This window comes from Fukomys damarensis, unplaced genomic scaffold, assembly GCF_012274545.1.
Source record: "Fukomys damarensis isolate Sample0158 unplaced genomic scaffold, DMR_v1.0_HiC HiC_scaffold_11, whole genome shotgun sequence".
NCBI lineage: Eukaryota > Metazoa > Chordata > Mammalia > Rodentia > Bathyergidae > Fukomys > Fukomys damarensis.
Genome location: NW_022900923.1, coordinates 13,190,760 through 13,216,793, shown reverse-complemented (window position 1 = coordinate 13,216,793; position 26,034 = coordinate 13,190,760). Strand labels below are relative to the sequence as shown.

Below are 26,034 nucleotides of genomic sequence, written 5' to 3'. Positions count from 1 at the left end.
TTTTTTGCAAACGTCCCATGTTCAACTTCCAGTACCATAAATAAAAGGTTAGTTTCATGTTACAGGAATTTAATCTAAATAAAAATGCTGTTTATATGATTCAGTCTATGATAAAAACATATCTTAAAGTTCAGCCAGTTTAAAAGAACTGAAATCATTGGGAGGATATTCAATTACAGCAAAATTAAACTAGAAAATGATAATAGAAAAATAACTGGAAACTCTTCAAACAGAAACTAGACAACACGTTTCTAAATAATCATGAGTCAGAGGTAATTATAGATGAAAAATATTACAACATTTAACCAAATGAAAATGCAGTATATTGAAATTTATAAAGAGTACTGAGAGAAAAATTAATAGTAGTAACTGCATGAAAAAGTCTTAAATCAGTTCACCTAAACTCCCACCCTAAATCAGAAGAGAAGAAAACAGGAAATAATAAAGAGGAGAAATCAATGAAACACAGAGACAAAATGCAATGAAATGCAGAGAAAAGCAGACACAAATCAACAAAGCAAAAATCTGATTCTCTGGAAGCTCAATAAAATTGACAGAGGAAGAGGGAAAGAAAGAGGAAGGGGTAAGGAGATGAGGCAAAGAAGCAAGAGGGAAAGGTGGAGGACAGAGAAAAAGAGAGATCATCAATATCAGGCATTAAACAGAGTTCTGTCTACAGACCTTGAAGGCATTAAAAGACAGTAGAGAGCCATGAATAAAAATTGAATAATATGAACACATCAACACATAAAAGTATGACAACTTAGTCCAGATTAATTCCCCTCATCATAAACTACCACAACTCATCCACTACTAAGTACATAATTTGACCAGCTTTATAACTATTAAGAAAACTGAATTTGAAAATTATGACAAAAAAAATCTTAAAGCCTAGATGCATTGGAGAGTTCTACAAAAACGTTTTAAAAAACAGACACTTATTGTGCACAATCTCTTGTATAAAGGGGAACATGCAGAAATACATCCTTATCTTCTTGATGAGCAGGGAGGAAAGCGGAGGGGCAAGAAGAGGGAAAAAAAATTAAAGACCGGTATTCCTCATGTGTGTAAGAAAAAAGGATGAACAAAGATGCAAACTCAACAGAACAGGTTTATCAGAAATAAACCTTAGAGGGACTGCTGGTGTGAGATCAAGTATAGGGTTGAGAGAGGAGGTTGGGAGAGGGCTCAGAAAGGGAGCTGGACTGGGTTGGGATGGCCTTCTTCAAGTGGGCAGCCTGTGTTCTGATGGTAAGGGGAGTCTGAGGAAGCATAACTGACCTTCAGGCAAGCAGCCTGTGTTACTGCCCATGGGGAGATTGGGCAGCTGATCAATATGCAGGCAGCTTGTGAGATCCAGCAAACTGAAACTTTAGAACCATGGGATCTAAGGGGTATTTCAAATGCTACCTCGGTCTCCAGGTGCTGGTCTGCTTCTTTCAATGTATATAAATGAAAAAAAACAAAACAAAACAAAAAAAAACACCTAAAATAGTAGGAATAGGACTCAACAATCAACAATATGTAAAGATAATTATAGATCAGTATAGACCATAAGCAATTTCCTTATTATTCCAGGGATGTAAGACTAGCTCAACAGTAGAAAATCAACCAATGTAATCCACCATATTAACAGATTGAAGAAAAATCACATTTGTACAACTGATTCAGAAAAAGCATTTAACAAAATTTAATACACATTTATTATTTTTAAAAACCTAAGAAATATATTGGGGCCAGGGATTTAGCTGAGTGGTGTCGCAGCCTGCCTTGCAAGCACCAGGTCCCTGAGTTCAACCCCTGGAACAAAAAAAAAACCCTAAGAAATATAAAAATAGAGGAAAACTTTTAAATTTGGGGGAGGGTGATTGAATCCACTGCCTTTACACTGAGCTATATACCTCCCTCCCTCCCTCCCTATCTTACCTTATTTATTTTTTATTTTGACGCAGGGTCTTGCTAAGTGCCCAGGCTGTCTTAGATTTGTGATCCTTCTGCTTCAACCTCCCAGAATGCTGGGATTACAAGTATGAATCTCCACACCTGACTACAACTTTTAACATGATAAAGAGTTATCTATAAAATCCTGCAACTAATATTACACTTACAGGTGGAAAACTAAATGCTATCCCCCTAACAATGAAACACTAGCATGCCCTTCTCAGAGCTGTTCCTCAATGAAGTGTGATAAATTCTAGCCAATGCAATGCATCAAGAAAAATTTAAAAACATGCAGATCAGAATGAGACAAATAAAAACTGTTTCTATTTGTACGTGACATAACTGTTAGCATAGAATATCCCAAGGAATCCTAAAATAATAATAATAATAATAAGACCAACTCTTCTAGAACTAAGTTCAGCAATATCACAGAATTTAAAACAAATATACAAAACTCAGTTGTATTTCTGTATCTTGATAATTATGTGAACACCAAAATTAGAAATAGAATACCATTTGCAGCACCTCTAAAATGGGATTATTTACTGTTATTCTATATAAAATAGTTTAGATGCCCTTTGGATAGTGGCAAAATGGTAATGTGAGAGCACAGCGCTTTAAAATTTTAAATTGAGCCAACAATGAAGCTCACAACTATTTTGATTAAGCACTCAACTACTTGATTGTTGAATGTTTTAAATCTATTTTACTGTAGTTTTAAATTTTAAAACAAGATTTCAAAAGCTACTATTATGTAAAACCATAGTCTATTGTAAAAAAAATATAAATCTGATTTAGACTCATGAGTAAATTTTCCAATTCCATGCTAATTCTTTGAAGATAAATCACTGACTATAATAGTTCGTCTTGTGTTCCACTGTTTTTTTAGTGCTGTATGACTTCTAAAATATGATATTCAGTGCCATTCTTAATGCTTTATCATTGGGACTAAAGAATATTATTCCACTTACCATATGCAGATACAACCTATTTTTAGGCATATGAAGTCACAGAATCGAGGGGGGCGTTAGTGGGAATTGCACTCAGGGCCTTGGACATGCTAGCCAAGAGCTCTACCAGTGAACCATACCACATCTACAACCCAAATTATGGAAATTTGAGAGAGATATTTCCGACGAAGCAAGCAGCTTTTATAAATTATGCTTGGATTTAAGATCTCCATACTGTTTAGTATAAACAAAGCTTTATGGGGGTTTTGTCTTTTTGAGATAGCATCTCAATTAGCCCAAGCTAAGCCTCGTGATCCTTTTGCCTCAGCCTCCTCAGTGTCGAGCTTATAGGCATGCTACACTATGCCCAACTCTTCTTTCAGATATATTTGTCTCAAATTGAAACGTCTAAAAATGTCTGGAGATGCCTGATAATTCTAGCTAATATAGTTCCCTTCTCTGTAACTCTCCACTTAACTTAGATCAGGTGATGCCTACAAATTCTGAAAACAGGTTCCCATTTCACTCAGAATAAAAAGCAAAAACTTTACAATAACAACCAAGATGGTGATACTGATAAGGCAACAAACCCCTTCTATTTCATTACCTCTCTAACCTCAGGTTCTTCCATTCTCCCTGCCGATTCATTCTATTTCAGCCATGCCATGCTCTATCTATACATGAAGAACATTCTGATTTGGCGGCTTTGTACAGGCTAGTCTTTTTCCCTGGAACATAGATCCCCTAGATTACTGTGTGGCTAAACCCTCTACCTAATCCAGAATTTTGCAACTATATCACATTCTCATTTAAGTCTATACCAGGACCTACCTACTTACAATGATAAAGCCCCTCATGTCAAATATCTAAACTTATTCTCTTTATTCTAATATTAGGAACTCATCATCCTCTAACATATATCATTTACACACTTACATATGTATTGTTTTTCATCTCTTAAACTCTCAACCCAAGCAAGGGCAAAGACTTGCCTAGTAATGCATTTCAAAAGACTGAAACAACACTGGGCAAACAGTAGGTGCTCATAAAGATTTATGGATTAATTGGAATAAACAATGAATAAAATAAACCTATAAACATGTGCCAATTTTAATTTAAATCTCAGCAATGCATTGAAAAATGAGCTTTGTTACAAAGAAAATGAATTTTCACAAACCTTAATTTCTACATATGTACAGTTCCCTTGTCTACAGTGTCCCTCATTTTCCTCACTTTTTTCATATCATTTGCCAGACAAATTCCAACTTAACTTCCAAAAGTAAAAGTAGGTCTTCCAAAAAGTCATCCTTGTTCTCTTTAAACCTGGGTTAGATGATCCTCTCCATGTACCTCTGTTAATTTTCCCCCATACTCTTTTCAAATATATTACAATGACTATTCATGTATCTGCTCCTAAGACCAAAACAGCTCCTTGATAGTGGAACCCCTTTCCTTTTCTTTGTCTTTCTTTCACTGACAAAGAACTCACAATAGGTAACCCAAACAGGGAAGCAACCATAAATATTAAAAATCTACCAAACTCAATTAATGATAGATCGCAGAAATTTACCTGCTACTTGCTTCCTTAGTTTTTCAATTTCTTCTTTTAAGTTTTTTATTTCTAAATCTTTGCTTGCTGTTAGTGGACCATCAACAGTTGAATGCTGTAGAGCTTGGACAGTCTGTGTTGATTCTTTAAAAAAAAAATAAGAGAAAGAATGAAAAAATATTGACATGCTTGAAAAATTTTGAATATGTATTAATATATTTCTTTTAGAAAAATCTTTATATACTTCAATAGACCAGAACACCTATCCTGACAAAGAGCATGTGAACACATTTAAAACTGTCATAAATATTCCACTGCATGATTTTAAAATTTATTATAATCATAAAAAAGCAATACACAAATGAATCTGCCTTCTAATAGGTGAGAGTTTTGGTGTTAAGTACTGTTTTGATACTCTGTTATTGAATCAACTACTCAGTCACATTTGTCCCAGCAAAGAGCATTATCATGTAATAATTCAAGAGTTGCATACAAGGAATTAAGTCTGATGTACAAAGGAGGACATGCCATTACGTAATACACACAAGTCCTAGCCTTACAGGTTGAGGCCTGTCTATAGGTGACACTGGATCCTCAATTTAATTAAAATAGCTAAAATAGATATATTAATTTATCTTGCAGTTGGTTTTTGGTTTATTTTGTTTTGGGTAGTACTAGGGATTGAACCCAAGGAGCACTGAGTTACATCCCCAGCCTGTTTTTAATTTTTTAAAACAAAGCCTCACTAAGTTGTCCTGGTTAGACTCGAACTCACAATCCTTGGAAGGCTACCTGGCCTTCCAAGTTGCTGGAGCTACAGGCCTTGCCTATAGTTACATGAAAAGATCAAAGATATTAAAGAAACACTAATTGTATTTGAAGCTTATACTCAGGTATCACCAAAAGATATGAAAAAAAACCCAAAAAACTTCAACACCATTTTATGGCAGACTGGTGAGGATCGCCCAGCTGCTCGAGGAGCTTGCCAGCGCCCCGGGCCTTTTTCAGAATAGACCAGAGAGGAATGCCCAGCCACGCAGGTACCTCTGCAGCATCCCCTCTGCCCCCATGCTCTTGAGCCTCCTGGTTGTGCCAGTACCTGGATCCACACTGCAGAGGCACAGGTGGTCATAAAGGCCATTTTACTGAGCTCCAGAAGATAGAATGGAAATGAACAACTGCAATAAAGGCACATCAGACCTCTGTAGTTGGTAATTGGAGTGATCACCACCTCCAATCAGAACTGGAACTATCTTCAGGGGAAAGGCAGCAGGGACCTGTAGTAGAACCTGGAAGAGTTCAACCCTACAGGAGGTCAGGGAGCAGAACTTGGGCCTTGCAGCCAGAATTCAGCCTGAATCTCAGGGGTCTGCCATTGGCTAGCTGAGACTAAATGACTTACTTCTGTACAATGCTGCCCACATTGTCTATTGTGACAGCAGAGACATACCCTGAAAGAGGCTCTTCAAATTATTATTCTTTCTTTTCCTCATAATTTTAATTTTTACTTTTCAATTTTTATTTTTTCCCATTCTGCAAATTCTTCCTTTTTTTCTTTCTTCTTTTCCCCACTCAATCTCTTGCTCCCACATGTTATTCTTCAGCTCCCTTTTTGTTCCTGTTCCTGCCCTAATTCAGATTTCTTCTTTCTTTTCTTCTCTCTTTTTCCTTCACTCGATTGTCATTAGTTTCAAAGGAAACTGAGTACAATTTATAGATTCCCTATTACAATTACGTTGTTCTACTCTTATCTTTGTTCTTGCACTCTGTCTCTCCCTCTTGTCTTCAATAGTTTCCTGGAGTTTGTGTGATCACCCTGTGTCCTCTGGCTTCACTTGAAACCTTCTCCTATTATTCTACCTATCTATTCCTCTCCTCCTACCTCCTTCTAAGTCCTCATCCTGAAGGGTAAAGTTGCAATATTGAGTTTATTCACTATAAACATATTTTAGGCTGGTCCTCGATTTTGATTTAATTCGCATGGTTTAAAGGTGAAAGATTAATAAATACCACAAATGGTCAATTTCTAAGCTATGCTTGATGTACTGTGTTGCTGACTGTATCAATTAGACTAAGGCGTTGTGATTGATTTAATGAGTTGTCCTTTCTGATATTATGAAAATGGGAGTGACTATGAATCATTAGAGACTCAAAACCTAAAGAGGATCTATATCAAGAAGATCAAGTACTAACCTAAAAATTAAACCAAGGACAGCCCAACAACAAAAATAAAAATGAGAAAACACTTAAGCAAAGCACAAAGACAGACTTCCAGTTCACCAATGGCAAATTCTAGGTGAGACACGTGGAAAAGTCTGATACTCAACCACCAGGACACCCTGAACTCACAGCACAGGAAGTAACAAAACAGATCAATAAGGCTCTAGAAAAATTCAAAACAGAAATAATTTCACAGATAACCACAGAGATAATGAGCACAATGAAAGACATGATTAGAGACTCTAGAACAGAAACTGACCCCCCCCCAAAAAAATAGATGAGCTCAGGATAGAAGCCATGAATTCCCAGCAAAGGAAAGAAATGGAAAGCATGAATGCCCAACATAAGAAAGAAATGGTATCCATGAAACAGATTCAGAGATATCCAGGAGATTAAAAACTCTACAGAAAGCATTCACAGCAGGATAAATGAATGTGAAGATAGAATTCAGATATGGAAGATAGGATTGCAGTCAGTGACTGAAAAGACAGATCTCTTAAAAACAGTAAGAGATCATGACAAATTGATCCAACAACTCCTAGATGATGCAAAGAAGAGTAACATAAGACTGATAGTAATCCATGAAGTAGCAGGAGAAAATACATGACTTCAAAAAGCTGTTCACATAATTAATGACAGAAAACTTCCCAAACAGAGGGGAAGAAATTGACATACAGATAAGTGAGACATATAGGACTCCAACTAACCATGATTAAAAAAACAATCTACACCTAGACATATAATAGTCAAGATGCGAGAAACACAACATAAGAACAAAATACTACAAGCAGTAAGAAAAAAAAAAGAAACAAATCACATGCAAAGGAAAGTCCATCAGAATCACAGCAGACTTCAACACAAACACTCAGGTCAAAGAGAGCCTAGAGTGACATATTTGAAGTCCTAAGAGAAAACATTCTCCAACCTAGACTGATGAATCTTGCAAAACTCTCTTTTAAAATGAATGGGGAAATAAGATACTTCCATGACAAAGGAACACCTGAGAAACTTCATGAATACCAAACCAGCACTAGAAAGAATTCTAAACAATATCCTAGAAAAAGACAATGAAGGTGACATCACCAATTAGTCAAGGAAAGAAACTAAAGAAAGAGGGGGAAAATAAAAAAGAGCCAACAACGGGACAATAATATGACAACAAGTTAATACATGTCAGTTATAACCATCAATGTCAACTGCCTCAAATCAACAATCAAAAGAAAAAGACTGGCAGAATGGATTAGGAAGCAAAATCCAACAATATGTTGTATACAAGAAACACAACTAGTTCAAAAGAAATTCAGAGACTGAAAGTAAAAGGATGGAAAACAGGTCTCCATGCAACAGGAGCCCAGAAAAAAGCAGTGGTAGCTATCTTATTCACAAAGTAAATTTCAAACAAAAACTTATTAAGAGAGACAAAAAGGCCACTACATCCGTCTAAATGGAACAATCCAAGAGAAGAGATGACAATCATAAATATATATGCACCAAATATTAATGTCCCCAACTATATGAAAAAAATATTAAGGGACAAGAAAAACCAAATCAGCACTAATACAACTGTAGTGGGGGACCTAAATTCCCCACTATTACAAATAGATCATCTAGACAAAAAAATCAACAATGAAATACTAGAACTGAAACAAGCTTTTGAGCAAAGGGACTTAATAGATGTCTGCAGAGTGTTCCAGCCCAGAAAATCAGGATATACATTCTTTTCGACCACACATGGGTCATTCTCCAAAAGAGACCACATACTAGCTCATAGAACACATTTAAATAAATGCAAAGGAATTGAAGTTATCCAATAGTGCAATTAATCTGGAGATCAATAGCATAAGAAACTGTAAGAACTTCACAAACAAATGAAAATTGAACAATACTCTCCTGAACAATCAATGGGTCACAGAGGAAATTAAAGAAGAAATTAGTCAGTTTTCACAAATAAATGATAATGCCAATACAATATACAGGAATGCATGGGACACAATGAAAGCAGTTCTACGTAGAAAATTCATAGCAGTGAATGCCCACACTGGGAAAAGAGTGAGCTCAAATAAACAATCTAATGATGAATCTTAAGACTCCTAGAAAAAGAGCATGAAAAACCCAAAGTTTATATAAGGGAAGAATTTATAAAGATTAGAGCAGAAATCAATGCAATGGAAATTAAGAGAAGACAAAAAAATCAATGAATTGAAGAGTTGGTTTTTCAAAAGAATAAATAAAGTCAATAAACCCTTAGCCAACCTTGTCAAAAAAAAGGAAAGAAAAGCCTCAGATTCATACAATTAGGAACGAAAAAGATGAAGTCACAACAGATCCAGCAGAAATCCAGAGGATCGTCAATACCTACTTCAAGAATCTGTACTCTAATAAAATGGAAAACACAGAAGAAATGGACAGATTTCTTGATAATTATGAATTACCAAAGTTGAAAAAAGAATATAAAAAAATTCTAAACACCCCAATTATAATCAGTGAAATTGAAAATGTAATTAAAAGTTGACCAATGTAGAAAAGCCCAGGTCCTGACGGATTCACTGCCAAATTCTACAAGGCATTTAGGGAGGAACTATTGCCACTACACTTTATACTTTTCAATGAAATTGAAAGGGAAGTAATACTTCCAAAGATGTAAATATTTAAAAAGAAACACTAAACTTGCTGGAAGATAAGTTAGGCAGAACTCTCAAAGACATTTGCATAGGGAAAGACTTTATGAACAAATCCTGAATAGCACAGGAACTAGCACAAAGAATCAACAACTAGGATCTCCTATTATTAAAAAGCTTCTGCATTGCAAAAGAAACCACCAACAGAGGTAAGAGACAACCTACAATGTAGGAAAAAATTTTCACCTGCTGCTCCTCAAAGGACTGCAAAAAAATCAGGCCCCCCAAATATAAAGACCCAATTCAAAAATGGACATCTAAAATGAACAGATATTTCTCAGACAAACAAGTAAAAGCAGCAAATATATATATATGAAAAAATGTTTAACATCACTAGTCATTCAAGAGATGCAGATGAAAACAACACTGAGATTCAATCTGACCCGAGAAACATGGCTGCTATCAAGAAATCAACCAACAACAAATGTTGGCAGGGTTGTGGGAAGAAAGGAACCCTTCTCCATTGTTAGTGGGACTGCAGATTGGTGCAACCACTGTGGAAATCAATATGGAGACACCTCAAAGAACTAGGATTAGAGATTCCATTTGACCCAGTTATGCCTCTGCTGGGTATCTTTCCAAAAGAATTAAAAGAATCATACCACAGTGATATAAGTACACCAATGTTTATAGCGGCACAGTTTGTAATACCTAACACTGGAAATAGTCCAATTGCCCATCAGTTGGAGACTGGATAAAGATTTAGTTTTTCTATAAAATGGAGTACTACTCAGCCATAAAGAATGAAAAACTAGTGTCATTCTTAGGAAAATGGATGCATATTGGGGCCATACTCTTAAGTGAAATAAATAAGATACACATGTGTAAATACTGAATAGTTTCTCTGGTGTGAAAAACTAAAAGTGTAAGTAAAATCCAAATTGTATAACTGATAATGCAAAATGAGAAGAAAAGGGCTAAAGGTGTAAGGGAAGTGAGAAGGTTAGGGGAAAGGAAATAAGGGAAAAGAAAAAAATATGAGAAAAGGGAAAATGGAAACAAAGTCTTTGTAAATACAAGAGGATGGAGGGGGTGAAGGGAGGGCAGGGATATGAGGAACAAATGAGAACCAAGATCTGTCATGAAGGTGCAAGATCCCAATGATAAATGTAACTGTACTGTATACTTAAAAAGTACCAATAAACTCAATGAAAAAAAATTTTATATGAGAAACCACATTTTGTGCTAAAATAGGTTTCCTACTACTTATGCAAAGGTTTCCAAGTAAGAAGTCTTTCCCCTACTGTAATGATTCTGAAGTAGCATAAATCATTACTAGGCTTGATCTTGCGATCCTCCTGCCTCAGCTGCCCAGAGGCTGGGATTACAAATGTGCCCAATTGTGTCCACCTTCGTCTTCTCTTTTTCGTGTCAAACCTAGTATTTCCTTTACCTTCCTTGGCACCAGCTAATAATCCTATTTTGTATTTTATTCATTACTTATGGCCTCAGAGTAGAAGGCAAGCATTGTAAGAGCAGAAATTTGCATCCTTGTCTATTCATTTTTTATCCTTGGTCACGTGTAGAACCATTCCTGTCTCACTAAATGCTTAGTAAATGATGAATCAGCTTAAATATTAGTTTAAGCCTTAGCTATGAATCACATGTTAATATCAAAGGCTAATGATCTTACATTTTAACTGAATTTGCTTTGCATGAATGATACAAATCATGGGTAAGAACACTTTTTAAGAATAAAAAAAATTCAAACATTAAAACACCCCCTGGGACATAGGAATTTTTAATCTGTCATATAATAGGATCACTTCTCAGCCTTCTGGCTAAGATCAAGTGTAGCACCCGTAATGTAACAGGAGCCAACATTTCATTCATTGCTGTATTGCTTCTGTATATATACTGTGTATCTTATGAAATATAAAAATACATGAAAATAATCTTACTTTCAAAAACAGCCAAACAAAAGTTACTGACCATTAAAATTAAGAGAAAAAAAAAAACAAAAAAACCCAGCATGGAGCTGGGAAAGCAAACATGACAGAAGGAAAACTAACCAGAGAGTAGTGAGAGGTGAGAGGGCTATCAGAAACACTTCTAACCTGGGAGCTTTGTCCATTTCTGTGAGCGAATTTAGGTTCAAGCTTGACTTATGCTGAGAATAGCATGCTGGAAGAAAAACCTTCTAAGTTTCTGGAGAGAATGTGGGGCTGGTATGATATTTGGAAACCTCTGGCTCCCAGGACACATGATGTTCTTACCTCTGTAGTATATTTGTTGCAGCTGGGTGCTATATGGGAATTCAAGACTGTTGGTAAAATTCAAAATGAAATCTCTTACCATTTTGGAGGATTTCAGAGAAAAAAGTCCTGCCTGAGGAAGAAGGCCTCAAATACATGAGTGAATCTCAAAAGCAACATGTTATGCAAAGGAAGCCAGACACACAACTGAACACACTACATAGTATCATTTATATAAAAGGTCAAGAACGGTTAAAAATTAATTAATAGCGAAAGAAATTAGTATAGAGTGAGAAAGGACATGAGGAGACTACTATGCTGGAAATATTTTATATGTGATATGGATGAAGGATACAAGAGTGCACATATATATAAACATTTACTTTTCATGCACATAAAATAGTGCTTGCACATGTTACTGTATTTCTATCACCATATTAAAAAGACAAAGAAGCCAGTAATGGTAGATCAAAGGCTGAAGCCCAGCCTGGGAAATTTAGCAACTTAGTAAGATCTTGTCTCAAAAAAAAGAAAAGAAAAGAAAAAACTAAAATGGCAGGGCAAAGGTCTAGGTTAAATCTCTAGTGCTGTAAACAGCCAGTCAAATAATCAATCAATCAAGCTTTTATTTATAAAAGGGGAAGTAATTCAAATGCAAAGATTTTAGCAATTTACTGAAGAACAGAAAATAGTCTGTTCTATGGATGGCAATAGTCTTTCTCTACTGGCCCTCAAAAAGTATAACTCTAACATTTCATGATTGTAAAACTTAAGATGCTTTCTCTCTTAGGAGTTTCAAGATCTTGAATATCTGTTAATACACACATTGCTTCATTCACAAAATATATAAACTAGATTGTATGTTATATACTTCATTTTGGAGAAAATGAAGCATAAAAGGAGAATCTTGAGTGCCGGTGATGAACTTGAGATTGAATTATAAATAGGATGATAAGAAAAGGCCCCACTGTAAGCTTCCTTGAAAGAAAGACCTGCTTCAAGTAAAGAGGTACAATGCTAAGTCCTGTGAACATCAAAGAGAGAACATTTAAAGTAGGGCAACGGCTAATGCAAAGGAGGTGGTAGTGGGGATCTGCTTGGCTAGCAGAAAGAACAGCAAGGAGCCATGGGTGGCCTGAATACAGAAAACGAGAAAGAAAGTAGTAGGAAATGAAGTATGTAAGAAGTCTCATCATACAGGACCTTAGGCCACTGAAATTAATTTGGTTATTTACGTAAGGTTGGAAGTCTTTGGTAGTTGGGATAAGACAGTGAAATAAAATAATTAAATTAGATTTTTCTATGATTAACTGTTTTGAAAACAAACTTGAAAAATAATGAAGGGGACAGGAAAATATATGTATAGTAGGGGACATCAGTTAAGTTGTAATAGCCAGGCGTGGTGGCGCACACCTGTAATCCTAGCACTCAGGAGGCTGAGGCAGGAGGATTGCTCTGAGTTCGAGACCAACGTGGGCTACACAGTGAGTTCCAATTCAGTCTCAACTACATAGTGAAACCCTGTCTCAAAAAAACAAACAAACAAAAAAAGAAGTTGTAATAATATGGAGGAAAACTGGAGGTGGTTTGCACACAATCACAGCCCTATGGTGAGTGATAATCAGATCATGGATCTATTAACAGTGGGCAAAGCTAACATGATTTGCTGATGTGGGATGAGAAGAAAAAAAATGAATGCTTAGGAATGGCCCTTAGGTTTTTCTTCTAACAATAAGGAAAGCCAGCAATATTCTAGGGTATTCTAACAATCAAAGGTCAAAGAGATAAGGAAAAATCAGCAAAGGAAACTCTAAAAGGGCTGTTTTATGAGGAAAAAGAAAAACCAGGAGAGTAAAATGTCCCAGAAGCTGAAAAAGAGTGTTATCTGGAGGAAAAAGTGCTTAATTGGGTCAAATAAGGACGACAGGTAAAAAGATATGGACTCAGAACTGATCATTTCATTTTACAACATGGGGTAAATAAATGAGCTGGGAAGAAAAGCAAGCCTTCTGGACAGCATTTAGGGCTGAACAGAGATCGGTGTTCATGAATTTGAAACGACAAGAGTCAACGTGTTCCGTGTATTGAGTATGCTATCTTAAGCTGCACAGGCGCATAGGTAAAGCTGTATTTAAAAGCAGTATACAAAAATGAAGTGGAATTATAGATCTGAGGATATATGTGAAAGTATGATTATCACTGACTACACTATGAGAAATGAGAGCATGTGCTATGGTTTAGACCTTAAATGTCTCCCAAATGCTCACACTTTGGAGGACTGATCATCAGCATGTAGCACCATGGGGAAGAGGTAGAATCATTAGGAGATAGAGCCTCGATGCAGGAAATAAATTACTTCGAGGGTAAGCTTGAAGGGGATCTTGACAGCCCTTTCTGGCCATTTCCTAGCTACCACATAGTTAACAACATATGCCACCACCACGATGTACTGCTTCACCACGGGTCCAAAAGCAACTGGGCCAACCATAGGCTAAAATCTGAGAAACCCTGAGCCAAGGTAAAGTTGTATATTTTGTCAGTAATGGAAATCTGATAGCAGTGTTAGAAGAACAGTGAAATAGTAATTATAGGATGATATAGACTTCTAGAAGATGATGGAATTGAAGAAATACTAGAATTAAGACACTAGAGAGCCCATCTAGTAAAACAGTGAGTACAAAAGCTAAGAAGCTAGATACTAAGGATAAAAACCAAAAACAAAACTGGCAGCCAAGAAAGCTGGTGCCCCAGGCACAGTTGAACATGGAACCCTAAGGCAGTATGGTGAATCCTTTAGAGTTTTCAATGATAACAAACAACCCACTGCAGCAAGCATGCCACAGGCTCACCACCACTAACTACCCCTTGACTAAAAAGCACAAGAAGGGGAACCTCCCCTATAGATGAACCCCTGTCTGGTTAAAGGAAATGGCAAATACCCCGAATCTGGTATATATATTCCAGAGACACCATATATAAGAGAAAATACTAAGCTGGCTAAATCAAATTGAAGATTTTTTTTAAAAAAAAAAAAAAAAAAAAAAAAAAGAGAGAAAGTTCTTGTTACTGTTGCAAAATCAGCTGGTGATAACAAGAATGGTAGTATAGGGTGTTTTAAGCTTTGCAACATGCCTTGATACTACACTACCAAGCTTCAAAAGCTGTAGAGCAACCAATAAAACCCCCAGTCAGCATTTGACAAAATTTGAGCTAGCATAGGAGCATCTTTATCACTATCACTGGGTGCCACAGAGGGAAGAGCGTGGTTTTCCTGAAGTAGGTAAGCAGCAGCCTGCTACTGTGACTGTGGCTGGACCTCTTCCACTCAATGGAGTTCCTCTGCATAGAACACACCAGTAATCTGTCACCACCACCTCTACAGAACTTGGTATCAACTACATGGAAATCTCAGAATGCCTCACTGAATCTTACTTCAAGATGCAGTAGCTGCAGAAGCCTAGACACCAGGAAGATGAAATCTTTAACACACTGAATGAAAAATACAATTACAGGGCAGTGCAAGGTTGATCTGGAAAGCTATAGATTCACAAATGTTTTTAAAAATCAAAGTTATTCTTCAGCTCCAGGGCTACAATGCAATCTGACAAATGAAATTTATCCTCACAATTTGGTGTTCTAAATTTCTTACGAAGAATCCAATTAAATAATAAACAGATGGTGGGGGTTGGGGATTTAGCTCAGCGGTTCTGCCACCTACCTCACAAGCTCAAGGACCAGAGTTCAATCCCCAGTGCCAAAAAAAGAAAAAAAAGGAAAGAAATAATAAACAGACAGACCTGAGAAATCTCTGGAAAATTATAACCAGGAGACTATGAAAGGTTTGCCTGAAATTGAGATTAATGAAGTTTAAATGCTATAACCTTGAGATTTATCTTGCTGCCATCAGAAGGGTGAAGCAGGAGGAGATTAAGATTTTTGCCAATAAAGAACTGATAAACTAGGTAAAAACTTGTAAAAGGTTCATCTTTGTGCATTTTAAAAATCACCAAACAATATGACGGGAATGATGCTATAAAGATACAGTGGGAGAGGAGCAAAACTCTGGAGGACTGAGCAAATATTATATGAAAGTCATTAAAGTGTTACACAGGGGTGAGAAGAATCCTTGTTGTCCTCATCGTCTCCTTTTCCTTTCTCCACATGTATTTATTCCCACACATTTATATACGTATGTACACACACATCAATGGGAAAGAAATATTTTGTTGCTGCTTACTATTAATGGTATGGTTTTACATAAACATTACGTCCTCTATAAAATTTTTAAACTTAATTCTTCATTTATAAAAGACTTTCTTTTAGCCAGGTGTGGTGGCACATGCCTGTAACCCCAGCACTCAGGAGGCTGAGGCAGGAGGATTGCTGTGAGTTCAAGACCAGTCTGGGCTACATAGTGAGTTCCAGGTCAGTCTCAACTACATAGTGAGACTCTGTCTCAAAAACAAAACAAACAAACAAACAAAGACTTTCTTTTAATATAAAACAACTACTTGGAATACAGTTCATAAAAAAATGTTACCAATTCAAAAGAAAAATAACCTTAAATATATTTACCTTGAAGCTTTCTACTAAGTTCAAGTTTTTCTTGTTCAAGGCGCTTAATTCTTCTTTCGTAAGCTTCAGTTGCTAAGTTGTTATCTAGAGTTCTCTGAACATTAACATCAAGATCTATTGAGGTGGGACCAGCTGTAACTCTTAAACAGCTTCGATCAGAAAGAACACTAAAGAAAAGAAAAAAATGTAAGTCCAAACTACAATAAAACTGTGAAGAAAATGGACAACCTTTTGAAACTGTTCATTTAAAACATACATTTGAGTATCTACACTTAGCTAGAAGGGTGTAGAAATATCTTTTGAATAGTTAACATAAACCACTTTTACAAGTATTTTTAAAATGAAAATTTAAATCCCTCAAATTATCTTTAACCTTTAAAAAAAAAACCCCCACATAATGAAGTTTGTTGAAGGGTAGTAGTTTAAAATAATTTGACCACCTAAACAATAGTTAAACACATCAGTCCTGGTACTCTTAACCAGAATTTGAAATTCAAAATTTAAACTTGAGGTTCTTTCTTTAATTCAATATGAACTATTAAGAGGTGCTGGACATTCAGCAGGAAACAAAAATCCTGCTTAAATAGACTTAAATTAAATAGGGCTTAAATTCCAGTGACAGAAACAGTAATAAGATGATTAACTAAAATCTTCATTGCATTAGAATGTGTTAAATACTAAGGAGAAAACATAAAGAAGGAAAACAGAGAAAGCCTCAAGGAAGAAAAGATAAAAATTAAAAGTGGTCAGGAGGGCTGGGGATTTAGCTCAGTGGCACTGTGCCTGCTTCACAAGCGCAAGGTCCTAAGATCAATCCCTGGTACCAAAAAAAAAAAAAAAAAAAGGAGGGGGGTCAGAAAAGTCATCATATAAAACTAAGGAAAACCAAGTATAAGGGGACCATCCAAGGAAATATCAGGAGAAGGAGCAATCTAGGCAGAAGGAACCCAATTCCAAGATTTCAGAAACAAGACTGTTGGACCAGAAAGGCAGTCTGAGTAGATGGGAGTTGAACAGAACAAGGTGAAGAACAGTAGGAAATAAAATCGGAAAGTTAAACATGAACCAGCTGAGTAGGGCCTTGTAAGAACTTCAGTTTGGAGTTATGATATAAAGTCACTAGAGGTGGGGAGTGAAGGGGACTGGTACTGAACTGGGAGAAACATATATCTGACATACCTTTTAGCAAGATAATTTAGCACAGATTCAGAGAAATATAAGAAAGTTATTATGTAGATGGTTAAGACAGCTATCAAACACAAAAGAAAAGAGAGGTCTCAGCTGCAGATACACACTTAGGAGTCATCAATAAATATCTGGGAGAACACAGGACGGAGAGATGGAAAAAAGAAGTCCAGAGACTAAGCCCTAGAACAGTCTAAAAATACTGATTTTCAGAGATCAGAAAGATTAGGAAAACTCAGGTATGGAAAATGAAGAGTGGCCAGCAAGATTAAAAGGAAAATCAGGCAAGTCCTCTGAAGTAAGAGAAAAAAAAATGTTTTAGTGGAGCTGTGGCAAAACTAGGACTGAAAAGTAATCATTAGATTTACAGCATGGAGATCCATGGTGACTGTAACCAAAGAAGTCTGCATGAAGTGACAGTGACAAGAACACAATCCTGACTGGAATGGATTCAAGGAAGAGCAGTATGAGAAAAATGCAATACAGTCAACAGAGTAATTTTGCCATTACACAGATCAGATAACTGGAGGGACCCAGAGAGGTTTCACATTTAAGGTGGAAGAAAGAACTGCATACTTTTAAGCTGAAGGAAATGATCTGATAATGAAAATGACACAAAAAGGGTAAAATGCATAAAGTTAGCAATATACTATGTTAGGCAGGAAAGGATGGACAGGGTTGGCCTTAGCTAGAAGCTTTCATGATCCATCCATGGTAAGAAGAGCATACATAAGTCCAGAGTTGCACAGGTGGAAAATGTGGTGATCAGAGCTTGTAGAAGTTGTTTGATGCTGGCTTCTTCAGTCCTCTTGGTGAAAGAGGAAGCAAGAGCACGAGCTTACAGTGAGGATGACTGAGATTTCTGAGGCAAGTGGAAAGTACGAAATGCTTACCTAGCTGGGAAGACTGAATACACTACAAATATCATCTGCCAAGTAATAAATTGAGGCTGGTAAACATGAATTTAGAGTAAGACTGGTAAGAATGATCAGTTCTCTGTAGTCACTTTGAATTGCACAGGTACAGCAGAGACCTGAATTATAAATGTTAGCATAACAAAGCAAGTGTAACAGAATGACACAGTGAGGGAACTGAGGTGACACACAGGGGTGATTATAATCATTCTCAGTGGAATTTAAACTGGGTAAGAGGAACCAGAGCATCTAAGTGGGAATGAAGTGTGTGTGTGGAAGGGTGATACGATCAATGTGTTGAAAAGTCTCACACTTAAAATCTACAGAGTATTTTATTCATTCAATAGCATGAGACTCTTCTAAATACTGCCCCACTGCTGAGTGTTCGATTTGGAACTCCCTATTGGCCCTATTCTTTCTCTTCCCCAACAAGGTAAGATTCTTGTGTGTTCCATTCATGCTGTAATACCTAATTCAGCCTGTTTTTTACATTCTTTAATTTATAAGGCTCTCTTATTCATATTTTTAAAACTCCAATTCACTTTAATTTGCTACACATTGTCCAAATGCTGAAACTTACCAGCTACTAGTATATGTAAAACCAACAAATGGCAGATGATGGCCAGAAAATGCAGTATGTGTTGGTGGGGGCATTGTTTCCTACAGGAAAAGAAAACATCTGGTAAGAAACAGGTAGCTAAGATTAATAGGTTGGGCTATTAATACTGTCAACAGGAAATATGTGACTGTTCACTTTGGGAACACTAATTATTTGGTACAGATATTTAACGATATAAAATTTAGACCATGAAAATTGATACTGTAAAATCCTGACAAATTAAAATGAAGACTGAAAGTCTGGGAGTATAGTCACTATTAATATATTCTGTGTTTGTGAGTTTACATTAGAAATTAAAATTTACTTATTTTTTTTTTTATTTTTTCATTTTATGGTACCAGGATTGAACTCAGGACCTCAAGCTTGCCAGGCAGGTGCTGTGCCACTGAGCTACATCCCTGTCCCCGCTAAAATTTATTTTTAAACTCCAAATCAATACCTAATGTTTTTGAGATCATTCAAGACATGAAAAAAAATTGAGTTATACTATAAACATCTTCCTACCTAAGGATGAAAGGTAAACATTTTGTTTTCTCACTTACAACGAAATGTCGTACTATAATGAAATGTCCTTTATAAGGTCTATTTGGTTCTAAGTTTTTCATATTTTTGTGGCTTTTGCAGATCATTTTACTTTTTAAAATGTCTCCTAATCATAGCAATAAAGTGCTATCTAGAATTTGTAAGTGAGAAAGCTATGTGACTTTACAGAGTAAACATGTTAGATAAGCTTCCTTCAATTATGAGTTATAGACATGAGTTATAGTTACACATGAGTTCAATGATAATGAATCAATAATCTGTATTACATAAGGCAGGTATGGTACTGCACACCTGTAGTCCTAGCATTCAGAAGGCTGAGACAGGAGTTTCACTGAGAGATCAAAGCCAGCCTGAACTACACAGCAAGACTCCATCAAAAAATAAATAAATATATATGTATATATTTATGTTAAAAGCACCACATAAGGTGCCTCTAAACAGAAGCTCGGATAAACAGTTATGTATTCCTTGACCAGAGGCTCTCAGGTACCTACCTTTGTATGCATTTCACAAAGTTAAAGGTCAATGTTAGCATTCACAGTAACTAATACTGTGAATAATTAGATTTAATTAGATTTATCTGTATCATGCACTTAATTTGAAAGGCTAACAGTAAAGACAATTCTAGTAAAAAATTGGTAAGGGAAGTCCATCTATTTCTTTCTTGTAAAGTTTAAAAAGGAAAGTATAAGAGAAGTTTTTATCTGAATATAAGACTATATTCTGCCTTGAATATAGTACCAAACAGTAAAAAGTAGAATATTAAAAATGTCCATACAGAATTAAAACCACAAGCAATAAAATAACTGAATAAAAATATAAGCTCAATCAGGCACAGTAACACATGCCTGTATGCTCAGCTGCTTGGGAGGCTGAGGCAAGAGCATGACTTGAGACCATAAGTTCAAGGCCACTCTGGGCAACAGAGCAAGACCCCATTTCAAAAACAAAACAAAACTAAACTAAATAAAGCTCAAGAAGAAGAGACAAAAAAATTTTATGTTATTTTCCTAGATTTTCTTTTAATATAACTTAATGACTCAGAATGGGGCAACACATCATCTGGACCTCAATAAATATGGCCTGCAAGCTAAGAATGAATGAATGCTTGACGGGACCACTTGTCTACCTTTACCTCAAGCACAGCCACACCTCAGGCCAGTGAGGGCATGGACTTGCTTTCCCCATTCATTTCATACCAAGTTTGGTGTTTTTAGCAGCAATACCACTGGTGTGGGTATTTGGCCCTGCAAATCAAGTGTCCCTACTCTAGCAGAAAAACTGATAGTTTTTACAGCTAGCTTCCACAAACTGTCACAATCAAGTGGATGGTATGGGTGAAGGGATGTTATGTATGTGATCTTAACCAAAGTTCAGGAGTTTTTGATAAATCTTGTTTCATTTATTTCCATTTGGTTAATATATTAAGTTCTCAACTGACTGCTTTAGGGAATTTTGTTCAGTTTCATAGCTGGTTGGGGAGAGATTTGCCATCCTGTTTACACTGGTATTATGAAATCCACTAAAGCACCTAATTTGTCTTCATTAGGAAACCTACTAGTGGGCCAGGGATTTAGCCCAGTGGTTCTGATGCCTGCCTTAGAAGCACAAGGTCCTGAGTTCAATCCCAGGTACAAAAAATAAATAAATAAAATTAAATTAAAATTAAAAATACTAGGAAAAGGAAGTGACTTGTACGAAACCTACTAGCATAACTTATCTGAGAAGTACATCTTTGAATTTTTCTCTTAGTTATAAATAACTATGTAGACCTCAGTTAACTTTCTTAATTTCTAGATTTATGATAAAGAGCCCTGGAAGTCATGACTGTTGTTTGACTGTTAAGTGATAAGCTGGTACTAGTATAATTCTCAGAGTCCAAAAAAATTCTAACCATATTTTTTTTAAAAAAGCAAGCTGGACATGGTGGCACATGACTGTAATCCTAGCACTTGGGAGGCTGAGGCAGGAGGATCTCTATGAGTATGAGACCAGCCTGGGCTACATAGTGAGTTCCAGGTCAGTCTCAACTACATAGTGAGACCCTAACTCAAAAAAAAAAAAACAAAGCAGAACAGAAGTACCTCATATTATACTTACAGAATTTTTTAAACAATCATCATCCACATCAAAATTTGATGTATCTGTTGGGCTACTAACTTCTGGAATATAAGGTGCTTCACAGTTTCTAATATTATCCCAATCAATGCCACTAAAAAATGGGTGTTTCTTGAAGTCTTCTATTCCATTTTGACCAAGTCGATGTTCTCTGCTGCAAATGAGTCTTCGAATAAGATCCTTAGCATTTTCAGAGACATCGGTCACTTGGGCTGGAAATTGAAACCTCTCCTATACAGAGAATAATAGAAATAAAATATAAATCAGTTTCTAGTTTACTATACAGAATAGCTAACATGTATTTTCTCAAAAATACACTCCCTTTAAAAAATATCTAGTAAGTGTATGCTGGTACACAGAACTGACACTAAAGAAGATGAGAGATGAATAAAGATCATTTTTATAAAAGAATTTTAATTCCATATGTGACTTAGCCAAGATGTACTACAGATAGTATTAAATAGTACTAGTACAGATATGCTAAACTAAGTGTAATAAAAATTTAAATTATTAAAATGAAGAACTTATTAATAGTGACATCTGACAATATATTTCAATAGAATGTAATGATCAATAAAGTTCATATACAATACAAACTAATAATCACCTGATAATGGTAAATATTTTTAAAGAATTTAATATTTATCAGACACTAATCAAAATTATTTATTCATTTAATTAATTTACTCCTCACAACAATCATCTTAGGTGAGTACTACTGTTCTTAGAAGAAATCAAAACACTGCATTCAAGTCATTTTCTCAATGGTATGCAACTAGTAAATGACAGAAATAAATCTTGAACTGAAACTGCCTCACTTGAAAACCTGTGCTATTAAGTGCATATTACACTACAATGATTTCTTGCAGCTATTTTCAGTTTTTCATCTCTTCATAACTATCTAGAGCACCATCTTTGCAGTGTAAATTCTGTAAAATTTATAGAACAATTAATTATTAAACAACTAATCATAATAGCATCACCAGAACACATTAAAAAGAACAGATTATCATTCCCTTTGGGAATATTCATATTCAAGGTTGCTGAAATTGCTTAGTGTCTTATGAAACATATAATCAAAACCTTTCCTCTTCCTACTATATACAATATATTCTATTTCACTTAGTGTTATGTTAAAGGGATTTAAGCTTTACAAACTTTTCCTGATGTGCATTTGGATTGTTGCTAATGTTTTGTGATTATAAATAATCCTGGAATAGATATTCTGTATAAACATCTTTGCTCTAATGAACATTTTCATCAGGTGGATTGTTAGAACTGAGGTTACTCAATTCAAAGGTCTAATCATTTTGTTTCCCTCAGTACTGGGGACTAAATCCAGAGCCTTCATGCTAAACTATATCCTTAGCCTTTAAAATTTTTTTTAAATTTTGAGAAAGGATTTCTCTAAATTACTAGGTTGCCTGAGCTGGGTTCAAACTGGTGATTCTCCTATCTCAAACTCCCATTGGAGAAAGGTTATACCAATTTATATTCCCCTTAAGAATGTCCCAGAATACCCATCTGATAGCATTATTTATGTATTCTATGTACATACTATTTTTTAAAAATTTTTGCCAATTTGATAGAAATAAAGTATCACTGGGTGTGGTGGCACACACCTGTAATCCCAGCACTCAGGAGGATGAGGTAGGAGGATCACCACGAGTTTCAGGCCAGCCTGGGCTAACAAAGTGAGACTCCGTCTCAAAATAAAACAAAGAAATAAAATATCTCACTCTTAATTTTGTTTATATTATATTGTTACTACTGAGATTGAGGATATGTTTATATGTATTCTAGTCATGATTACATGTACAGTAAGTAATGACTTCGATTATCTATGACCTTTCAACTGAGAGATCATTCAATTTTCCAATTTAAATAAAATACAAAATAAAGTTAGAACTAAGAATTTCATGTATAATTTATAAATTTTGTTTATATTTGTTGTTTCCTTTACTACCAAAGGAATGTGATTTTTCACTGTTTTTAGAAAAATATTCTCTTTAATATCACATTGTTTTATTTACACAGTAATTTGAAAAAAAGTAGAGTATACTAACTTTGTGGTTCATGATTTTTCCATATGTCTCCACCAGAGATTCTGCATAGAATGGTGTTTCTCCATAAAGCATTTCATACATACAGACCCCCAAAGACCACCAGTCACACTCAGGTCCATATCTGCCTTTTCCATCTTCCATGGCTTGAAGGATTTCAGGAGAAATATAATCTGGCGTTCCAACTGCCACTGAGGACTGGACCTGAAAAGTTCACATTTTTATTAATCTACTTTAATATACTAGAAACAGACTAATTTTATACTAAAAATAGTTAGCATTTATATAAGATATGCAATAGACAATATTATCTATAACAAGTACATTTTACATTATCAGAGTTTAGTTTCCTGGTACACAGGTCAAGATTTTTTTTTTTTTTTTTGGAAGTACTGGGGGATTGAACTCAGGACCTTGTGCTTGTAAAGCTGGTGAGGAGCCACTGAGCTAAATTACTGGCCCAGGTCAAGATTTTATATCATCTCCATTGCAATGGTTTTCCAGATGTCATAACATTATAGAACCTTTATTACAGCTGTTCCTTTGTTGACAACATTTAGAGGGAAAATATGCTGAATCATCAGCCATTAACAATAAATAGAATATTTGGTTATAATATTATTAGTGATGTACTGATATTTACTTCTGAGATATATATGTGTGTGTGCATGTTTGTTTAACACAAAATTTTATTATCAGATGGGAGAGCTGATAATACAAAAAATATAGGCCAATACTAGAGATTATATTTAAACTCCTTAATGGAAGCCTATGAAAAACAGAGGCCAAAAATGTATTATACAGCAAAATATTTACTAACCATTAAAATATGTTATAAAAGTGGGGAAATTATCCTTTGAAAAATAAAGTCTCAGCCAGCTGTGGTGGTACACATCCATAATTCCAGCACTATGGAAGTCTGAGGCAGGAGGATCACAAGTTTGAGCCCAGCCTGGGTAACACAGGGAGAATCTTCCTCAAATGAAAAAAAGAAAAAAGGCCAGGAATGTACCTCATTGCAAAGGCTCTGGATTTAATTACCAGTGCTGCAAAATAAACAAATAAAATAATATCCCAATAAGAAAAAAAAAGTTGAGCAAATAACTAATAGAGGGTTAGACATAAATTAGAAAATAAGTAACTGAAAAAAAAAAACCCCACCATGGGTATATATAGTCTAAGACAACCTGAAGTTGGGGGGGCACTCTTTTATTTTTTGTTGTTGTTTTTTTGTTTTTTTATTTTTATTTTTGGTACCACGGATCAAACTCAGGTCCTTATGCTTGAGAAGCAGGCAGTGGCACCACTGAGCTAAACCCTCAGCCCACTCTTTTATGTTTTATAAAAAATATTTTTAAAAAGAACATTCTGAAGGTTCTGAACATTCTGAATAATGCTTACTAGTCTTTTCTCTAGACCAAATTACCTTTTTTAATCAGTATAGGCTTCTAGTTTGGGAAAACAGAGATTAATAACTTGAAAACTCTTCTTTTACAAATTCTTAAAAATGTAACAGTAATTTTTAATAAACATAAAAATTCTTTTAAAAAATTCTGAGGGACCAACATTTAAGAAATGGCTTACTACTAGTATGATAAGCATTAGATCTGTGACAGGACTGCAGAATTGTTTGTTTTTTACTTTCTAGGTATTTACATTTTAAAATACACAGGAGACCAAAAGACCTCAAACTTTCAGGAGATAGGGAGTTTGAAGAGAGACTGCCCTATTTAACCCCTCCCCAAAAGTAAGTTGTTAAGTAAAATGGTGAATTACAAAACTTGCCAAACAGCTGAGAAGGACAAGACATCTAATTTATTTTGACTTGTGAAAAAAAATTCTGTAGAAATCCAATAAGTAGGTAACGTAAGTTTCAGCATTTGGGATTCTAATTCACATTCCTTCTGTGCTCCATATGTTCTTAGGCTGATAAATGAGATGATAAAGTGGCATAAATATTGGCCCCAGAATGGTCAGTTTGTTTGCTTCTAGGAAACAAAATAAATCCAAATCTACTCTAGAGAACATATGCTCAAATTTGATCAGAAATAATTCTCACATGTAAAAATATCACTGAAAATGAGCTCATAATCCAATAACATAAACCAAATGAGGAAATTGTCCAGTATGATAAACAGTCACAAATCCAAACAAGCAATACAATGAAATCCCTAGTAACTATGCAGTCTACTCTTTCAAATGAGTATGCTTAAAACTGCTAAATTCATAAAAGAATAAAACTTAAACAAAAAAGAGAAAAATGGACATCCTAAAAAAGAAATGGTCACTGAAATTTTTTAAATATACTGAATAGGTAAGTAGGTTAGATACATTGAAGAAAAAAAATAAACCTGAAGAGGTGAAGAAATTAATCAGCATCCACTATTCAGAGATAAAAAGATGGAAAATATAGAAGAAAGGCCAATAGATACAGACAGCAGTTTAACATAGCGTAATACAAGAGAATGAAAGAAAAGAAACAAT

At 35.3% G+C, this 26,034-nt stretch overlaps 1 protein-coding gene across 21 annotated transcripts in view; it reads right to left on the bottom strand.

Moving 5' to 3' along the window:
- Positions 1-26,034, bottom strand: part of Cdc42bpa (CDC42 binding protein kinase alpha) — a 271,103-nt gene that overhangs the window by 108,444 nt on the left and 136,625 nt on the right. For all 21 annotated transcript variants that reach the window (XM_033762072.1, XM_033762059.1, XM_010642642.2 and 18 more), the window contains 5 exons: positions 23,554-23,754; positions 21,470-21,718; positions 18,788-18,867; positions 16,109-16,275; positions 4,462-4,584 (listed from right to left, as the gene is read on the bottom strand). In XM_033762072.1, the coding sequence (XP_033617963.1) occupies positions 4,462-4,584; positions 16,109-16,275; positions 18,788-18,867; positions 21,470-21,718; positions 23,554-23,754 (820 nt within the window). The remainder of the gene's footprint in view (positions 1-4,461; positions 4,585-16,108; positions 16,276-18,787; positions 18,868-21,469; positions 21,719-23,553; positions 23,755-26,034) is intronic.